Source organism: Lissotriton vulgaris, chromosome 12, assembly GCF_964263255.1.
Source record: "Lissotriton vulgaris chromosome 12, aLisVul1.2, whole genome shotgun sequence".
NCBI lineage: Eukaryota > Metazoa > Chordata > Amphibia > Caudata > Salamandridae > Lissotriton > Lissotriton vulgaris.
Genome location: NC_141700.1, coordinates 86242699 through 86260825, shown reverse-complemented (window position 1 = coordinate 86260825; position 18127 = coordinate 86242699). Strand labels below are relative to the sequence as shown.

Genomic DNA, 18127 nt, shown 5'->3' with positions numbered 1-18127 from the left:
TATATGAAGTATTTACTTTCCCTACTGTTGCGCTCACTGGAGTGGGAATAGTAATTTTTCCCCCTACGCTATCCAACGCTTTCCCTACTGTTGCACTCACTGGAAAGGAAATAGTAATTTTTACCTCTACGCTATCCAATTTTTTCCCTACTGTTGCACTCTCTGGAGTTGGAATAGTAATTTTTACTCCTACACTATCCAACGCTTTCCCTACTGTGGCACTCTCTGGAGTTGGAATAGTAATTTTTACCCCTACGCTAGCCAACGTTTTACCTACTGTTGCACTCACTGGAGTTGGAATAGTAATTTTTACCCCTAGGCTATCCAACGCTTTCCCTACTGTTGCACTCTCTGGAGTTGGAATAGTAATTTTTACTCCTACACAATCCAACGCTTTCCCTACTGTTACGCTCACTGGAGTGGGAATAGTAATTTTTACCCCTACGCTATCCAATGCTTTTCCTACTGTTGCACTCTCTGGAGCTGGAATAGTAATTTTAACCCCTACGCTATCCAACGCTTTCCCTACTGTTGCGCTCACTGGAGTGTGAATAGTAATTTTTATCTTTACGCTAGACAACGCTTTCCCTACTGTTGCACTCATTGGAGTGGGAATAGTAATTTTTACTCTTACGCTATCCAACGCTTTCTCTACTGTTGCACTCACTGGAGTGGGAATAGTAATTTTTATTCCTACGCTATCCAACTCTTTCCCTACTGTTGCGTTCTCTGGAGTGGTAATATTCATTTTTACTCTTTCACTATCCAATGCTTGCCCTACTGTTGCACTCTGTGGAGTGGGAATAGTAATTTTTACCCCTACGCTATCCAACGCTTTCCCTACTGTTGCACTCACTGGAGTGGGAATAGTAATTTTTACCCCTACCCTATCCAACGCTTTCCCTACTGTTGCGCTCACTGGAGTGTGAATAGTAATTTTTATCTTTACGCTATACAACGCTTTCCCTACTGTTGCACTCACTGGAGTGGGAATAGTAATTTTTACTCTTACGCTATCCAACGCTTTCTCTACTGTTGCACTCACTGGAGTGGGAATAGTAATTTGTATTCCTACGCTATCCAACTCTTTCCCTACTGTTGCGTTCTCTGGAGTGGTAATATTCATTTTTACTCTTTCACTATCCAATGCTTGCCCTACTGTTGCACTCTGTGGAGTGGGAATAGTAATTTTTACCCCTACGCTATCCAACGCTTTCCCTACTGTTGCACTCACTGGAGTGGGAATAGTAATTTTTACCCCTACGCTATCCAACGCTTTCCCTACTGTTGCACTCACTGGAAAGGGAATATTAATTTTTACCTCTACGCTATCCAATGTTTTCCCTGCTGTTGCACTCTCTGGAGTTGGAATAGTAATTTTTACTCCTACACTATCCAACGCTTTCCCTACTGTGGCACTCTCTGGAGTTGGCATAGTAATTTTTACCCCTACGCTATCCAACGTTTTCCCTACTGTTGCACTCACTGTAGTTGGAATAGTAATTTTTACCCCATGGCTATCCAACGCTTTCCCTACTGTTGCACTCTCTGGAGTTGAAATAGTAATTTTTACTCCTACGCTATCCAACGCTTTCCCTACTGTTACGCTCACTGGAGTGGGAATAGTAATTTTTACCCCTACGCTATCCAACGCTTTTCCTACTGTTGCACTCTCTGGAGTTGGAATAGTCATTTTTACCCCTACGCTATCCAACGCTTTCCCTACTGTTGCGCTCACTGGAGTGTGAATAGTAATTTTTATCTTTACGCTATCCAACGCTTTCCCTACTGTTGCACTCACTGGAGTAGGAATAGTAATTTTTACTCTTACGCTATCCAACGCTTTTTCTACTGTTGCACTCACTGGAGTGGGAATAGTAATTTTTATTCCTACGCTATCCAACTCTTTCCCTACTGTTGCGTTCTCTGGAGTGGTAATATTAATTTTTACTCTTTCACTATCCAATGCTTGCCCTACTGTTGCACTCTGTGGAGTGGGAATAGTAATTTTTACCCCTAAGCTATCCAACGTTTTCCCTACTGTTGCACTCACTGGAGTGGGAATAGTAATTTTTACCCCTACGCTATCCAACGCTTTCCCTACTGTAGCGCTCACTGGAGTGGGAATAGTAATCTTTAAACTTACGCTATCCAACGCTTTCCCTACTGTTGCGCTCTCTGGAGTGGGAATAGTAATTTTAATCCCTACGCTATCCAACGCTTTCCCTACTGTTGCACTCTTTGGAGTGTGAATAGTAAATATAACCCTCTTGCTATCGTATGGGTAATATATTGTGTATATTTTGTTAATAATATGTATATATATATATATATATATATATATATATATATATATATATATATATATATGTTTTTTTTAAGTTACATTATTTAATAATTTTAAGTTTATTTAAGTATTTTAAGTATGTTTAAATTAATTATATTTATTATTTTAGTTCTTTAAAATTACTTTTAAGATATTTAAAAAATCGATATTTTGACTGTCTATATTTTTTCCTATCGATATTTTGGAGTCAATATTTTTGTACTTACCTGTTTGTAGATAGGAAGTCGATATTTTGGCATTCTATATTTTTACCTCGATATTTTGGTAAGTCGATATTTTGACTTTCGATATTATGTCAGTGATCCGTCGGTGGTGCAGTGAGAAATGTCTTACCAACAGTTCTGAGCTCTCTCTCAAGACAGAAGATTTGGAGCCTTCTCTTGAGATAATCCATGGCCTGAGACACTCAGTGACTTATTGGATAGTGTGAGGATATGAAAAGTTAACCTGACTCAGACAGGTAGCCAGTGCATGGTATCCAAAACAGAACATGAAGTGTTCCAATTTTCAATTTGGTGGTACAATTATCAGATTGTTACAATGATCAATTTTGTAATAGTTATTCTAATAATCTTGGCATTGTTCGGCTTCTTTAAAACAAGCAAACTCATTATTTTGAGGTGGAGGACAGAGATGAACTCATAGGGCACACATGGCTTACTGTTAATATCACAGATTCAAGACTATTGCAAAATGTTTTCTTTGCCTTTGGTGGCTATTTCAAAACCACCCACTTTAAATCCTAGGTGTGTCTCCTTTGCTTTTTTTGAAAACTGCATCAATCCACAGTAATAGAAATGCAAGCTCGGCTGACTGAAGTCACCCTTTTGACACCATCCTGCTGGATGCACTTCCAGAGAAAATTTACTGCAATTGAGAAGAGCTAACGGGATTTAAAAAAAAATCCTGAGGAATTACCAATGGCCTTTAAGAAGATATTTGTTCCAGCTTTACCTTGAGACTTTGGGACTGGGAAACTGTTACAAAGGAGCACCTGTTCATGCCTCTTTATGCCCCCTCCTCCAAGGATAAAGGGGTCATGGTCCTTTAGTGAAGCCATCTTCTATATGTGTAACCACTTTCCAGTAGTTGAGAGTGAAGAAGACCCGTAGGAAATGTGGTGGCCTGCCAGGAAGAAACATGTTGACTAGTTATAACTAGTTTCTCTCTTAAATCTCTCCCCTGTGCATAGGAAGTGTATGAGGTGGTACAGACATATAGTGCTGGTGCTGATGAGAAATCCCAGGAACCAGTTCGAACTTGACATTTTGCTGTGGATCTGACCTGGATTTATGAGGATTTCTATTGCAACTTGAACGACTGGTATCTTTGGAACCAGTCGAATGTTTGTAATCTTAGGTGTCAGAACTTATAAGAACGTTTTGACTTTAATGTAACTTGTAAAAGACTGGGCACAGTTGCCCGTTTTACCGACAACAAATACATTTTTGGTGGAATCATTTTTTTTTACTCCATAGCAGATAGGAAGTTAATGGAAGATCATATTAAATCATTTTAGCTACTGTTTCTTCCATGCGCTACTCGAGATCTTCTTTCTACATATTTCTTTAAGACAAAAGACGAAGATGGCCCACCACTAAGTATTACCTGTATAGGGTCCATCATAAATCAGTGGCAAAGGGTGTTGACTTCTAATCACCCGCACCTGATAAACTAATATTGCATTTTGTACTCTTCTGTTTTTTTCAATTGAGCACTTTTTGTTCTTTCTATAGGTCTAATCTCTTTATCTTATTTTCTTCATTTGTGCCATTTTAAACATCATATTGATTTCTTACTTGTTTTTCAAATTCTATATTATGTGTTTCGTAGCTGTACTGCCATGTTGGTTTGTTATTTCGCAAGTACCCAGGAAAAGCTTTGTTTTAAGAGACCGGCTACCCTGGGTCACCTTGGGATTCCTGCAAAACCAACAGTTGGTGGACAGCATGCAGAACAATGTCATACATTCACCCCAGTACAGAGATCTGGGGCTAAATCTATCATTTTTCTGCTCACCATGCCATTCCAGTTTGAACCCAGCCATATGCAAATCAGATTTCACCCTGTGCCCCATGGGAACAGTCCAGCCCGAACTGCCAAGCCAGGTCCTCCCTGGACTGGAAACAAGCATCCTAGGACCGGTTTCGGGCTTTCAGCCCTCATCACCCAGGATACCTTGATTCCAGTGGCATGGAGAACACAGGAGTCACGTCTGAGCATACCCGTCCCACTCGGGGTGACAAATGCAAAAACAACAGTTGATGGACAGAATGCAGAACAATGTCATACATTCACCCCAGTACAGAGAGCTGGCCCTAAATCCGTCATTTTTTTGCTCACCATGCCATTCCAGTTTGAACCCAGCCATATGCAAATAAGGCTTGAACCTGTGCCCTATGGACTGGACTGGAAACAAGCATCCTAGGACCAGTCCCTTGCTCATTTTGCCACTGGATTCAAGCTAGTCTGGCAGATGACAGCTGATTAGCCAGAAACTGGTCCCAGGATGCTTGTTTCTGATTCAGGGAAGACATGGCTTGGCAGTTCAGGCTGGACTGTTCCCATGAGGCACAGGGTCAGACTGATTTGCATATGGCCATGTCTGAACTGGGGTGGCGAGTGAATGATGATGGATTAGACCCAGATCAGTTGACATGGTGGAGAGTGCTTGCAACGTTTAACACTCCATTCATCATCCCCTTTGGTTTCACCTTGGGATTCATAATAGAGCTCAGATTGTTTGGGGTTTCAGTTACTGCTCATGTCGAGATTGTAACCTACCTATCCAATAGGTAAAATGATTTGGTTTCCAGCAAACACGCGTTGCTGTTGCCCTTAATCTGGGAATCAACGCAGACCAGACATCGCAAATTTAATGGTGTAATGGTGTCGGTGCTGCTGATTTAGTGACACAAATTAATTTGAATAGGATTGGATCAATAAGCAGTGTGTATTTTACCTCTGTATATTACTTTATTACAAATGCTAACGAAACAACACATTTTAAATGCAAGGGTGTTGTCCAATAGATAGTATTTCTCATAATTTAATGGCTTCTTTTTTATCTCTCAAGGTCGTCAAATTAAGGCTCTCTTTGGCAGTACTGACATTTTTTATAAGAATGCATTGTAGGCAAAAGTGATATGTTTCAAAGAAAACAATGTATAGGGGGTGGCAGCTTTCTCTTTCTTCCGCCATCTCAGAATCTATGTGAATTATAAGTGCTTTAAAACTGCCCAATGCTTGGGGCTCTATTAAAAGCGAGCCTGTTAATTTTGATCTCTTGGCAACCCTCTGTTTGTGTAGTTATGGGAATTCGTAGTAATGAGAAGTTTACCTCACCTGGCAACTTATAGGTACAATAAATGATTTCCCTCATGCTGTCTCAAGTGATTAATCTCTCTGACATTTAATGTGAGAAATCCAAGGTAATCACCTGGACATGCAGAATTTGGCGCAGGAGGCACGAAATCATGATTCTTACGTTCAAATTCCGAGTTTGAACTTGGTAAAGGATGTGCCTACAAGACCCGGCAAATACCACACCGATGTTTTAGTCGGCTGCAACTGTATATATTTACTATATTCCATTACACTGCTTTGTTGTTAATTTACTGAAAGGTCTTTGAAGTATCGGAAATGAAACCGGCTTTTGTTATGTATGTTTTCATTTCCTCTTCCATATGGATACCACATTCATATCATTACTTTCATTCCCTCTCCCATTTTAAATATCACCCACACTGCTCCTCCTGTTAAGGACCTAATTATCCCTTTCCGTGCTCCCGTTGGCCAACACTCCCTCCCCAGTGCTGCGAACGGCCAACGGCCGTCGCAGCCCCGCCCACTCAATGGAACGCCCGCACCGTGGCGAAATTGCCGCCGCGGTTAAGGCGGTATGATGGTGGTCAGTCAGACCGCCGACTTCTATCGCAGCAGTCAGGAGTACATCCGACAAACAATCAGCGGTCTGACCGCCGCATTAGGATGCAACCGCTGGGCTGGTGGTCGGAAAGTGCTCCTTTACATGGTGGCTTTTATTGCCCAGGAAAAGATTGGCAGCACAAGCTGCAGTGTAAAGGAGCACATCCGTGCACCGTGTGCCATGCACCATGTGGCGTATGACACGGTGCATGGAGGTGCGTACTGGAACTACATGTGCCCCCTGGGCCACTTTACAGACACCCACGATGGACGGGACCCATATTTGGGGCCCCCAAATCCGTTTCCAACATGGCAGTCTTCACAGCATGAAAAGGCTTTCGGAAAGGGATATTGAAATCCTGAAGATGGTGCCTGCCTCTGCACCGCCTCCATTTGGGATTGCGATTCCAACTGCCGCCCCGTCGGGATCAGATGATCCTGTCAGAAGCGGCAGTCTTCCCCCGACTGCTTAGGTTCTCACCACCTGCGTTGAAATGCTGTAGTCGGACCAAATGCCTGCCGGAGGTCAGACTAAAGGCCTGTCGGCAGTCGCACCGCCATCGATGGCCTGTCGATGTGCGGTCCGTCTGACATCATAATAAGGCCTTAATTGTCAGAATGTGACACATTGCAGAGATCCAAGGCACAAAGAATATAGAATAAATAGAAAGATATCTAAATAAATAATACAAGGAAAAATAAATTCATGCATAAATAAATTCATGGTTAAAGTGTTATCAATTAAATCCATCAATATACATAGAATATGCACGTAAATAAATGTATACATACATATAAATGGACAAAAACATTGATGTATACATAAACTCAAGAAATGTATTTGATCAAATGACTCCCATACTTTCATGCCATCATCCCTCTTCCAAGGAACCATACATTCTTCATGCCTCTTTTCTTTTGTTACAGACATGGATGGCCAGGTATTTCTTTTTGCAAGTCAATCTGCCACCAACCATGTGACGCTGAAACAAGAAGTAACCTCATTGAAAGGTTTCACTGCCTGCCTACGTGCAATCACAGAGCTAACTGTGGGGTACAGCTACCTTTCTTGCAACAGCCCTACTCAAGACAACAATCTTCTAATTTTTCGCAGGAATTCTAAGGAAAGTCCATTTTCGGTCCACGTGGGTGGCCCAGAAACGCCCTTCAGAGCTACGAGCCCCTCATTGGACAGAAGCCACCACATATGTGGCACCTGGGATTCATTCACAGGGGTGGTCCAGATGTTTCTCAATGGAAAGCCACTAGCCAGGAAAGTCATGAAAAAAGGCTACTCCATTCAGGGTCCTCTGAAATGTATTCTTGGCCAAGAGCAGGACTCTTTTGGAGGAAAATTTGATATAAACCAGTCTTTTGCTGGTGAAATTGATAATGTACATGTGTGGGATTATGTTTTGTCGCCCGCAGAAATACACCAGGCCTTTATGAATAACAAACACTTAAATGGCAATGTCATCAGCTGGAGGGACCTGTGGTATGACATCACAGGAGATGTGCTGGTGGAGCCGGTGCAACATAGTAATTGTGATAATGAAAGTCCCCCAAGATGTGATTCAAACTAGTGGTTATAGGCCATTTTTATAGACATTTAGGGCCTCATTTCGAGTTGCAGAGAGTGGCATCCCTGTAGACGATTCTCCTGTGGGCTACTAGAAGCAGGGGCGGCTAGCAACTTTGAAAATCCGTAGGACGCGGTGCGCTGTAAAACTCCCCGATATTGTTGCCTTTCTTCTCTCCCCTCTCCGGACACAGCAGGAAGGAGGGTGATTTGATTCCTGCACCCTAATCCAACCAATCCTGGAGCTGCTAAAAGCAGTTCCAGGATTGATTGGAGCAGGCTAACCCAGCGCTCATTTTAAGGCTGGGTGTCTGTGCTTCTAACCCCTCAACTGTTTTACAGCACTGGGATTGCAGGCTTTAAAGTGCGCATGACAGATTGGCTGGCTGTATGCAGCCCACCAATCTGTCATGTGCACTGAGCAGTCATCCTGCAATACACAGGAATCTGCCCCACCATCATTCTTGCACTAGTGTGGACGGCGGCCAAACAGAGTAATAAAATGGGGGAAACATCCTTTACAACGCAACTTTTACCACGTAGTGCCTTTATGACGCAACCATTAAAATGCATGTAATTACAACGCATACCGCTGGGGGGCGCTCTAGGATAGGGAATAGATTTAATTTACTATCCAACACCTTCCCTACTATCCACGGGGACTGGAGTTGGAATAGTAAATTAAACTATTCACTATCCAGGACCCCTAAGCACTATGCGTTGTAAAGGCATGCGTTGTAAAAACTGCGTTGTATAGGCATGCGTGGTAAAAGCATGCGTTATAATGTCATATATCCATAAAATGGTAATGACCAGTTTATTATTCTGTGTGTACCTGCTGCGCTTGCAGCAGGGTAGGTGACGAGCCTCTGCCTTAACCCCATCCGCGCTGATGACGAGCTGAGCTCGTCATGAGGCTTACCTGCTGTGCGCTCATGACGAGCTGAGCTCGTCATGAACAGCGGGATTCCGCAAACTGCCGCGCACAGCGGGAAAAGCCGGCGCGGCGATGCGGTTAAGAGAGGAGCCCCCGCTGACTAGAAGTGACACATTTTTTCAGAACTAGTAATCCTGAAACACCTGACCCTGTTTCACAAGTTGCAAATGTGTTCTTGGCAAACTGCAATCATTCTTGGCAGGAACTGCAGTTAGAGGCATTAGAATGTGGAATATAGCCTTGTAGGCCGCTGCCATGGGCTATACCGGTTGTATAAAAGGCCCTGAACCTGAGTTATGGGCCCGAGCTGCAGGCGAGGGCCTATAACAAGGGAGAAGGCCTTTAACAACTGGTATAACCTGAGGCAGAAGGGCTATAAGGCTATTAGAACAGTCCACCCACTAAGGGTAGAATGTGCTAAATTAAAAAGGGAGAAACATGAAGACAAACATTGGAATGTTGGAGCTCCGGGATTATACCAGCCATTTAAAGTCCGGAGATACTCCATTGTTTTCAACGGAGATCCCAACATTCCAAGGTTCTATTTAAATAAAAAATTATCTGTACTATTCATAGAGCATTGGAAGTAAGACAAATGGCATTTGCAAACTTTTACTCCCCCTCTACTTCATCCCATCCAGGAATCTCTGATTGCCCACATCACACCATAAACCACGAACTTTCAAGAGACTAAAAGATGGAGGCAAGTCTTCAAATGGTCAAGGCCAAAACCTTGGAATGGCCTGAACCCTACCTTGAGGACTAAATAATGCTCTTGTGCTTGCGAATGCTCTTGAAAACAGACTAATTTAGTATTAAATCTGTTTATTAACAAATGAGCAGACTAACCTGTCACTAAGATCTAGACCTTAGGGTAACCAGACAGGCACAGGGCCGCACATTCATAAGGCTCTCCTAGTACTTCCCATAGTCTTGATAATTTCCTCTAACTTGATATGTGCACTGCTCTGAATTACCAACAAGGGGGTTGTAGTGTTCCCACATCATCAAAATAAATAAATAAATGCATACATTAATAAAAGAGGAATTCATTAAAAATTTCAATACTTGAGGGTCAGACACACTGACCAGGCTGGTGGACTCCAAAATTGGGCTCCCCGGTCCTAGCCCACCAGGGTTTTCTTCCTAACGCCTGCCAGTAGAGTCCCGATGTTGTGTTATTTATTATTTGTTTAGCTCATTCTCCCATAAGCGCCTTGGTGGTGGCAGAAATAAACACCTAACCTTCAGAAACAATAAAACCAACAGGTTAAAATTATAGGATAAAGTTGACAGAGCTTAATAATTAAAGCGTAAACTGTTTAGTTTGTTTATCAAAAGGTAAAAGCTGAGATTCTTTTCATAATTCCTGTGGCAGGTCATTCCATACTCTGGCTGAAGCAAATGAGAATGCCCTTTCTCCAATGTAGGCTGTCACAGGTACAGATACCTGGAAGTAGCTCTCTTGTGTGCAGCCCACTTAATTAGAAGGTATTACTTGGCCAAATCTTTTATGTATTTCAGAATTGAAAAGTGTGTATTAGAGATAAAAATGTGGGTATTTTCGGAACTCATAAGCTGATGTTTAGAGAAAAATGCTTGAATTTCCAGTACATATTTAAAGCTTATATTTGAGTGATAAATAATGCGTTGTTGGGGAAACTTATAACTAATGTAATTTCCCTGGTGCCAGAGGCATCGCCGCTATAGTTGTTATTACCCATGATGCACTATGGCCAGCAATGCTGGTGATCTTGTGCATGGTATCCACTAATGGAATCTGGTTTGATATGTAACTATTAACTAATTCAATTTGGTGGCTCGGATGATTTTCATTGAATATAAGTAGCTCTTACAGAAAAGATTGACTCCTGCTTTAGGTAGACTTCTCATACAAGGGATCCCTCATACAACCTCTTTAGCTGAAATCAGAGCTGAAGCCACGCAGCCCACGACAGAGCTGTGGCCGAGGTTCCACTAAAGGATCTCCTTCTGGTGACCAGATTCAGCGTCTCCCAATCTTTTTTATCTTCAGCGAAGAGCCACCCTCCAGAAATATCATATTGGCTGTGCAGAATGCTATAGCCCACTGTGATTGGCAGAAGATTGCCCCGTCCCATAATCGTCGTATCCAAACTCAGCTACCACATATAATCCCAGTATTTCGACCACACACATTTATTTGAAAGGATAAAGGCCACAGTTTATCCGCTGCTTTTATATTCAAGCGATCATTCATTAACTCACTTGGTGATGCACATTCATAGTGGTAGCTTTAAGTCCTATCAATTTAAAAGTTCATTACCAACTCTACACCTTTTATTAGGTATCATTCAGTTCTGGTCCTTTCACAATCCGCCTGTATGGAGTCATCTCCCTTTTTCGGTTCCCTCCATCATTCATTTGCCATTGGGCGACCACTTCACTGAGCCGAGCTTTATTATCCATCTACCAGGCATACCTGGTGGCCGTACACTTCTGGAAGCCGTGCTGTGTTCAAACAATCAGGTGTACCGCATGCTTATGGAAGCGCTGCCTTATCTGCTTTTTGTCAATTATCCAATTGGTAGCATTTGTTTCATCCTTTATAATAATGTTTTTATCAATCAATGTTAGAACATGGAATGTAGGGATAGAATGTTTAGAGTCAATGCAGCAGGACATTTTGGCTCAGAAAGTTGATGTCTACCTGTCGATGTGGGCGGGTCTCTGCTGAAGTGTTGTTACATAATCAATACATCTTGATACCATCCATGGGCCGTATTACACAAGTGCCCCGGGGGTGCTATGGGTATTTGCGCCCGCTTTTTCGCCCCCGGGGCACTTTGGTTTTACAGAAGTGGCCACAAATGCTTGTGCAGCCCCCTCTGTAATACCGATAGCGTTGGCTCACATACAGTGCCAGCTCTATCACCAGAGTGTGTTCCCTCATTTGCATGGGGGCGTGACCCAATGCAGTTGAGGGTATTCCTTTGCCTCTGCCCCCGTTCCGTATTATAGGTGCGGGTGCAGAGGCAAGGAAGCTGTCAGGATGTGCATTACCAGTGTGCAACCTATAAGGTGGCGCACTGTCAGTGTGCCCCCACACGGCAGCCCTCTGGAGGGGGAAAAGTGGGTCCCATGGACCCCCCAGACATGCCCTTGCTGGCGGGTGCAGTCACTCACTGCACCCTCCTGCAAGGGGATCTTGTTGTAAATTACTTATATGTGAACCTAATTCCTGCTTCCCCTTTAAGTAGTTATGTAGAACCTTTGTACATTCTAGTGTTCTGCCTTTGCCAAATGATATTCCAGACTTGACAGTTAAGGTCTGGTCAGCTGGCGAAGTCCATGTTGTTTCTTTGCTCTATAAATAAATACAGAATGCTGTACATTGGGTGTAATATCGGTGATACACTCACCATCTTCAACGATTGAAGTTTGTTTATTAAGAGCTTCCAGGTTAACTATTGGTTACTCATTGCTTCAAGATATTCATCTTTATTATTCTGGAAACATTTATCTATGTCACATATTTATGTCATATATATATTTGGCATCTTATAATTTAGAATCTTGGGTTGTGTTCAACTATAGTCATCATCTCTTTAGTTGAAACTAGTATTAGTTCAGCTGATTTAGCATATTTTGTTGAATACCAGCGCATCTGATAACTCAGTGGTGTTTATTCAATCATGTCTCAACAAGTAGTTGTGGCATTACCTCCACAATTCCTTAGTGAGTCTGGTAACCATCCATTTCATAGGAAGATTGGATAAAAATGTTTGATAATTACATTAAAGCACTTGATGGACAAGACTTTTCGGCGAAGCGTAAAAAAGCTTTATTGCTGAGTGCCTTGGGAAAAGAGGGTCAAAGAGCTTTTCAATATCTTCCTCAAGCTCTACAATCGGGACAGTCTACGGTTGATGAACATAAAGAAGCAGTAGCAAGACTTGAAATAAGATTTGCTAAGGAAGAAAACTTAGTAATGAACAGATATAAGTTCTACATTAACAAACAACAAAGCGAAGAATCAATTGACGATTTTGTTGCACGCCTTCGTGAACTTTCTTTTAAATGCATTTTTGGTGAGATGGCAGATGAGCTGATACGAGATCAACTCATTGTACAATGTAACAACAGGAAAATACAGGAAAGGTTATGGGCAGCTAAAAACCCTCCCTTAAAATTGGCTATTGACCTAGCAAAGGTAGCTGAGGAGTCAGAGAAGTGTATGAAAGAATTGCTAAAATGTGATTCCCAAAATCAAATATCTGCAGTGTCTGAGAAGTTGATGGAGGACGGGGAATCTATTGAAGATAATAATGTAGCGGTAGTAAAAAGTAAGGGAAAGAGTTTGCAAAATAAAAGCTATCCAAGCAAAATGTCTGGTAAGTTTTGCACGAGATGTGGAAGTAACACACACACTTCAGAAGCAAGGTTTTGTTATGCCAACAACAAAGAATATCTCAGTTTTGGTAAGTTAGGCTATTTTTCAAGAATGTGCCGTAATAAGCCTAAATCAAAAATAGCTGTCATTAAAGATAACTCTCCAGAAATCAGGAGAGATAAAAATAAGATTTTGATAATTGAAGGTTCCAACCCAGACATCATCACCTGTAATGAGATGAGAGAAAACAGGCCTAACGCTGATTTTGTGATTGATGGCCATACTGTTAGTCTTATGGTGGATACTGGTTTGAGGTATACCATCACACCTGAGCAAATGTTTAAGAGTGAATGGGGTGATATTTCACTCAATGATAGTGACATATGTCCCACTGGTTACCAGGGGGAAACCATAGATTTAATAGGATGTGTTGACTCTAATATCATTTTTAAGAACAGATCTACCTGTGGCAGAGTGTATGTCTCAGTTGATGGTCCACCAATTCTAGGTTGGATCCACCAGTATGATTTGCATATAATAGTCAATCCCAGAGCTCAAGTACAGGTCATGGTGGTGGATGAATATTCAATTGAAGACATTAATCATGATGAAAAGCGTGTATTTAGAGAAGAATTAGGTGAACTAAAAGGTATGTTCACGAAATTCAGATGAAATGTGATGCCATATCAGTTCAACACAAAGTAAGAAGAGTACCCCATGCTGTGAAGGAAGAAGTAAAGAGTATTATAAATGAAATGTTGCAGGGTGGCATAATTGAACCTATTGAAGCTTCACCATGGGTGTCTCCAGTTGTGATCACACAGAAAGCGGATAAAAAAAATCAGATTCTGTTTGGACTTGAGATCCTTGAATAAAAGTGTGGTTGCGGATGTCTTTCCTCTTCCTAATATAAGGGGAATTCGTTTCCACTCTGAAGGGTGCGAAGTTCTTCACTACGTTAGACTTGAAGAGTGTGTACCATCAAGTTCGCCTTCATGATGAGTCAAAGCATCTAACGGCGTATATAACGAGTGAGGGCACTTTTCAATTCACAAGACTTCCCTTTCGGTTAATATCAGCTGCCAGTGTATTTCAGAGGATGGTGACTGAAATATTTAAGGGCATCAACAAAGCAGTATTTTTTCAAGATGACATATTAATTTATGGTGACACTATTTCAGAGCATAATCAGGTATTAAAATCTGTTTTAAATCGAATAGGTGATGCAGGTTTGAGCTTACGGAAAGATAAATGTTCATTTTTGGTACAAGAAAAAGAATATTTAGGGTATGAAATATCAACCGAAGGTGTCAAACCAAAGAAAAATCTTCTAGAGGCAATACAGTTGGCCCCCTGTCCATCTAACAAGGACCAACTGCATTCCTTTATGGGTTTAATAGAGTTTTATGCAAAATTTGGTAAAAAAATTTCAGATAAGACAACTATATTGAAAAATTAACTCAAAAAGGGAGTAACATTTACATGGGATGATTCTCACACTGTTTTAATTCCTTAAAGAAAGAATTGTGCGAAGCAAATGTTCTAGCTCCTTTTGACAATAAATATAAGTCTATTGTGATGGTTGACTCAAGTAATATAGGTTTGGGTGCAGTTTTATTACAAAAACATGAACAAGGAGAGAAGACAATTGCCTTTGCTTCTCGTCCTCTCACAACCTCTGAGAAAAATTACTCAGTCATAGAAAAAGAAGCCCTGGCTGCTGCATGGGGTGTACATTACTTTAGAACCTATTTGTGGGGAACAAAGTTTCAGATCAAAACAGATCACAAACCCTTAGTTAGTGTTTTGTCTCCAGGTGGAGCAGGAAAAGGTTCTCCTAGATTAGCGAGACTTGCATCTAAACTAAATGAATACCAATATGACATCACCTACATTCAAGGTTGGCACAATATACAGGCTGACTGTCTTTCTAGGCTTCCAGTGGAGGGTACAGGTGCAAAAAATGTTGTATTTGAGAGTCAAGAAGAGAGTGCAGTCGCTTTTATTAATAACTGTCAAGTTAGGAGAAGGCACCTTCACGAACGAGGAGTGGTTTTCAGCTATGGATAATGATGTAGTCTTGAAGGAAGTGATAGAGCTTGTTAAATTGGGAACTAGACGCTAGAGTTGTGTTGTGCCCTCAGTACGACCATTTATCAAAATATTAGATGAGCTTTCAATTTATGGTGAATGTATTCTTTTAAGGGGTGATAGATTTATTCCACCTTTTGAATTGAGACCTAAGTTGATAAAACTTGCACACGAGGGACACTTAGGTCAGACTTTTACCCAGCGCAGAAGCAGATTTTTGGTGGCCAGGGATTGACACCCAAACAGCAGCTTGGGTTGAACATTGTTCTTCTTGTAAGGAAGGAGAAAAGAGACTAAAAGTTGCTTGTAAGCCTAATATAGGTCACATCTCATCTCCAAGTCAAGCTTGGCATAGTGTTTCTCTGGACTTTATAGATCCAATGGATAAATTACCATCCTCTCATTGCTTTGCAATTGTTGCATTTGACGTGTTTTCTAAGTGGCTTGTAAAAGAGATATCCACTGATTGTACTATACACTTTCTCAAAAAATTATTTTTAGATGAGGGCTTCCCTTCTGCACTCATAACAGATAATGGTACGCAACTTACGTCTAATAAAATGCGGCTGTTTTTATCTCGCTGTGGGGTGTCACATCATCGCACCACTCTTTATAATCCTCAAGGAAATGGTCTTTGTGAGAGGGACAACAGAGTTGTAAAAGGCATAATACAAATGATATGTTCTTCAAACTCTTTTTCAAATGATATAGTACAAGAGATGGTGTGAGCTTATCGTACTACTGGTCATGAAAAAATGGAAAATGTCCTTTTGAACTCATGCGAGGTAGACGTGCTAGCACAAAGCTTACACCTTCTTGGCTTAAGAATAGTCAAGTTGAAAACATATCTTCATCATCCCGTAGTACCTGCATGAGTATGATATCTGTAGGTGATTTGGTAAAAGTAAAGCCAGGAAGGATAACTAAAGGACTCTCCAAATTCAGAGGTCCTTATTATGTTAAAAAGGTTTTTCCAGACTATGTAGTCCTGGACAATGATGAAAAGTGGAATTTTCACAGTGTGGCTCTGTATCAGAAATCAACATCTTCTGAGAACACAAGTCAAAATATTCATGATTCTGTATCCAGTCAAAATATTCATGATTCAAAGGATAATAGTGGTTACATGATTTCCACTCCAGAACAAATGTGTGTACCTTCAAGTTTAAGTGCATTGAATCGTAGGGAGGAAGGTGGTGGTGACGCTTTTGATCAGGTTGGTGCACAGACAAATGTTGATAATTTCACATATTCTCAAAGTGAAGTATTACAAGACCTTTCAACTTCACGTAGTACTAGATGTTCATGTTCTCGTAGACTTCTAGTATATTTAAATGATTACATTTGTTAAGAATTTTACCAAAATGTTTATTACCCTAAGGGAAGGAGGTGTGTTGTAAATTACTTATATGTGAACCTCATTCCTACTTCCCCTCTAAGTAGTTATGTAGAACCTTTGTACATTCTAGTGTTCTGCCTTTGCCAAGCGATATTCCAGACTTGACAGTTAAGGTCTGGTCAACTGGCGAGGTCCACGTTGTTTCTTTGCTCTATAAATAAATACTGAATGCTTACCAGATGTGCCTCCCTGAAGCTTGATTCCTGCCTACAATAGATCTCTCCCCTCTTAAAAGTGGAGGCGGGTTGCCACTTGCATTGTAAAACAAGGAGCGGCTTCAAAGGTTTTCACATGAATACGCTGTCCCCAGTGCAGCTTGAGTTTGCGGCTGTCCTGGGGGAAGAACATTCATCCTAATATGGTGCATCGTCCTTGTTTGCACCAGGTGTGCCCGGCACAAACAAGGAAAATGTGCCACATGTGTACGATGGCCTCAAGTCTTACAAACTGAAGTAATTTCAGGTGTAACAAGGTTTATGTGGCACCAGCATTCTCTCCCTACATATGATTTCTGGTTGTAACGCAGAAGCAACTGGTAGCGTGTCTAACTCTAGGGGGCCAATTGATTGGGAACAATATGCTACAAACATCCTGTTGTTCTGCCTCTTTGGAGTGGAAGACATTGCCGAATCTGATCGCTGGTTTGGCCTAATTCTGCGATGAGCTATTCCAATACCTGAGTGAATGTCAGGCAAAAGGAAGCATATGTCATGAGCTGATGTAACAAATGTCCCCCGGTGAAGAAGGTCAAGCCAGGAAGCATGCATCCTGATACACATGGCAACTTTAAAACATCTATGTTATGAAACTGTGTTCTAAAGAATGTCCAGCAAGAGAGAGCAGGCTGTCGCTCAATGTGCCGACACTGCGGTGCAGCCACCATCAAAGTAGAACAAGGTTTTTCACTTGCCTGACAGAGATGCACTGGTCCAGTGAGTTATCTTTCTAGGTATTGGCTTGAAAATCTAAAGATTGTCATCTAGATGCAGTGGTCACAGTATCTAAATTTGGGGAGTAGTTTGGATGCACCTTCTACTGAAATTTACTCACCCGTTAAGTCACATTGATCAAGGCTACTGGAACATGACTTACTGAAGTAATAACAAACTAGTTCTTTTGATTTCAGCAGGTGCCACTTAGCAACGTTTGAATGACCCAACATGCTGCTGATAACAGGTGCTACTTTATTTAAGTCTGTTTACAAACTACCATTTTAACTCAGGAAGTGGAGAGACTATTTTTCCAAATGGCCTGTGGTGGGGTTTGCGAGATAAAATCATCTACCGTGATAGGAAGATGTCCATATGTTGTCAAAGGGATGATGGGTGGCATCAAATACCCTTGCACTCTCTTTTATCACATTGGGTGAAAGTTTGTAGCTGATCACCAGAGTCAGCTGGGTTGGAAATACGAGATTTGGAGTTTATTGTGAAATTACACAACCATACAACACTTGACCATGCGTAAATCAGATT

General features: G+C 41.4%; 1 protein-coding gene across 2 annotated transcripts in view; it reads left to right on the top strand.

Annotated features, from left to right (window-relative positions):
• LOC147673413 (mucosal pentraxin-like) overlaps positions 1-18127 on the top strand; it is a 97769-nt gene that overhangs the window by 22189 nt on the left and 57453 nt on the right. The window contains exon 3 of one of the 2 annotated variants that reach the window (XM_086947276.1): positions 7202-12588. The exons of the other annotated variant lie outside the window; for it this stretch is intronic. Within the exon in view, the coding sequence (XP_086803402.1) occupies positions 7202-7857 (656 nt within the window). The 3' untranslated portion in view covers positions 7858-12588. Of the gene's footprint in view, positions 1-7201; positions 12589-18127 lie in introns of those variants that run through there. 2 annotated transcript variants of the gene reach the window in all.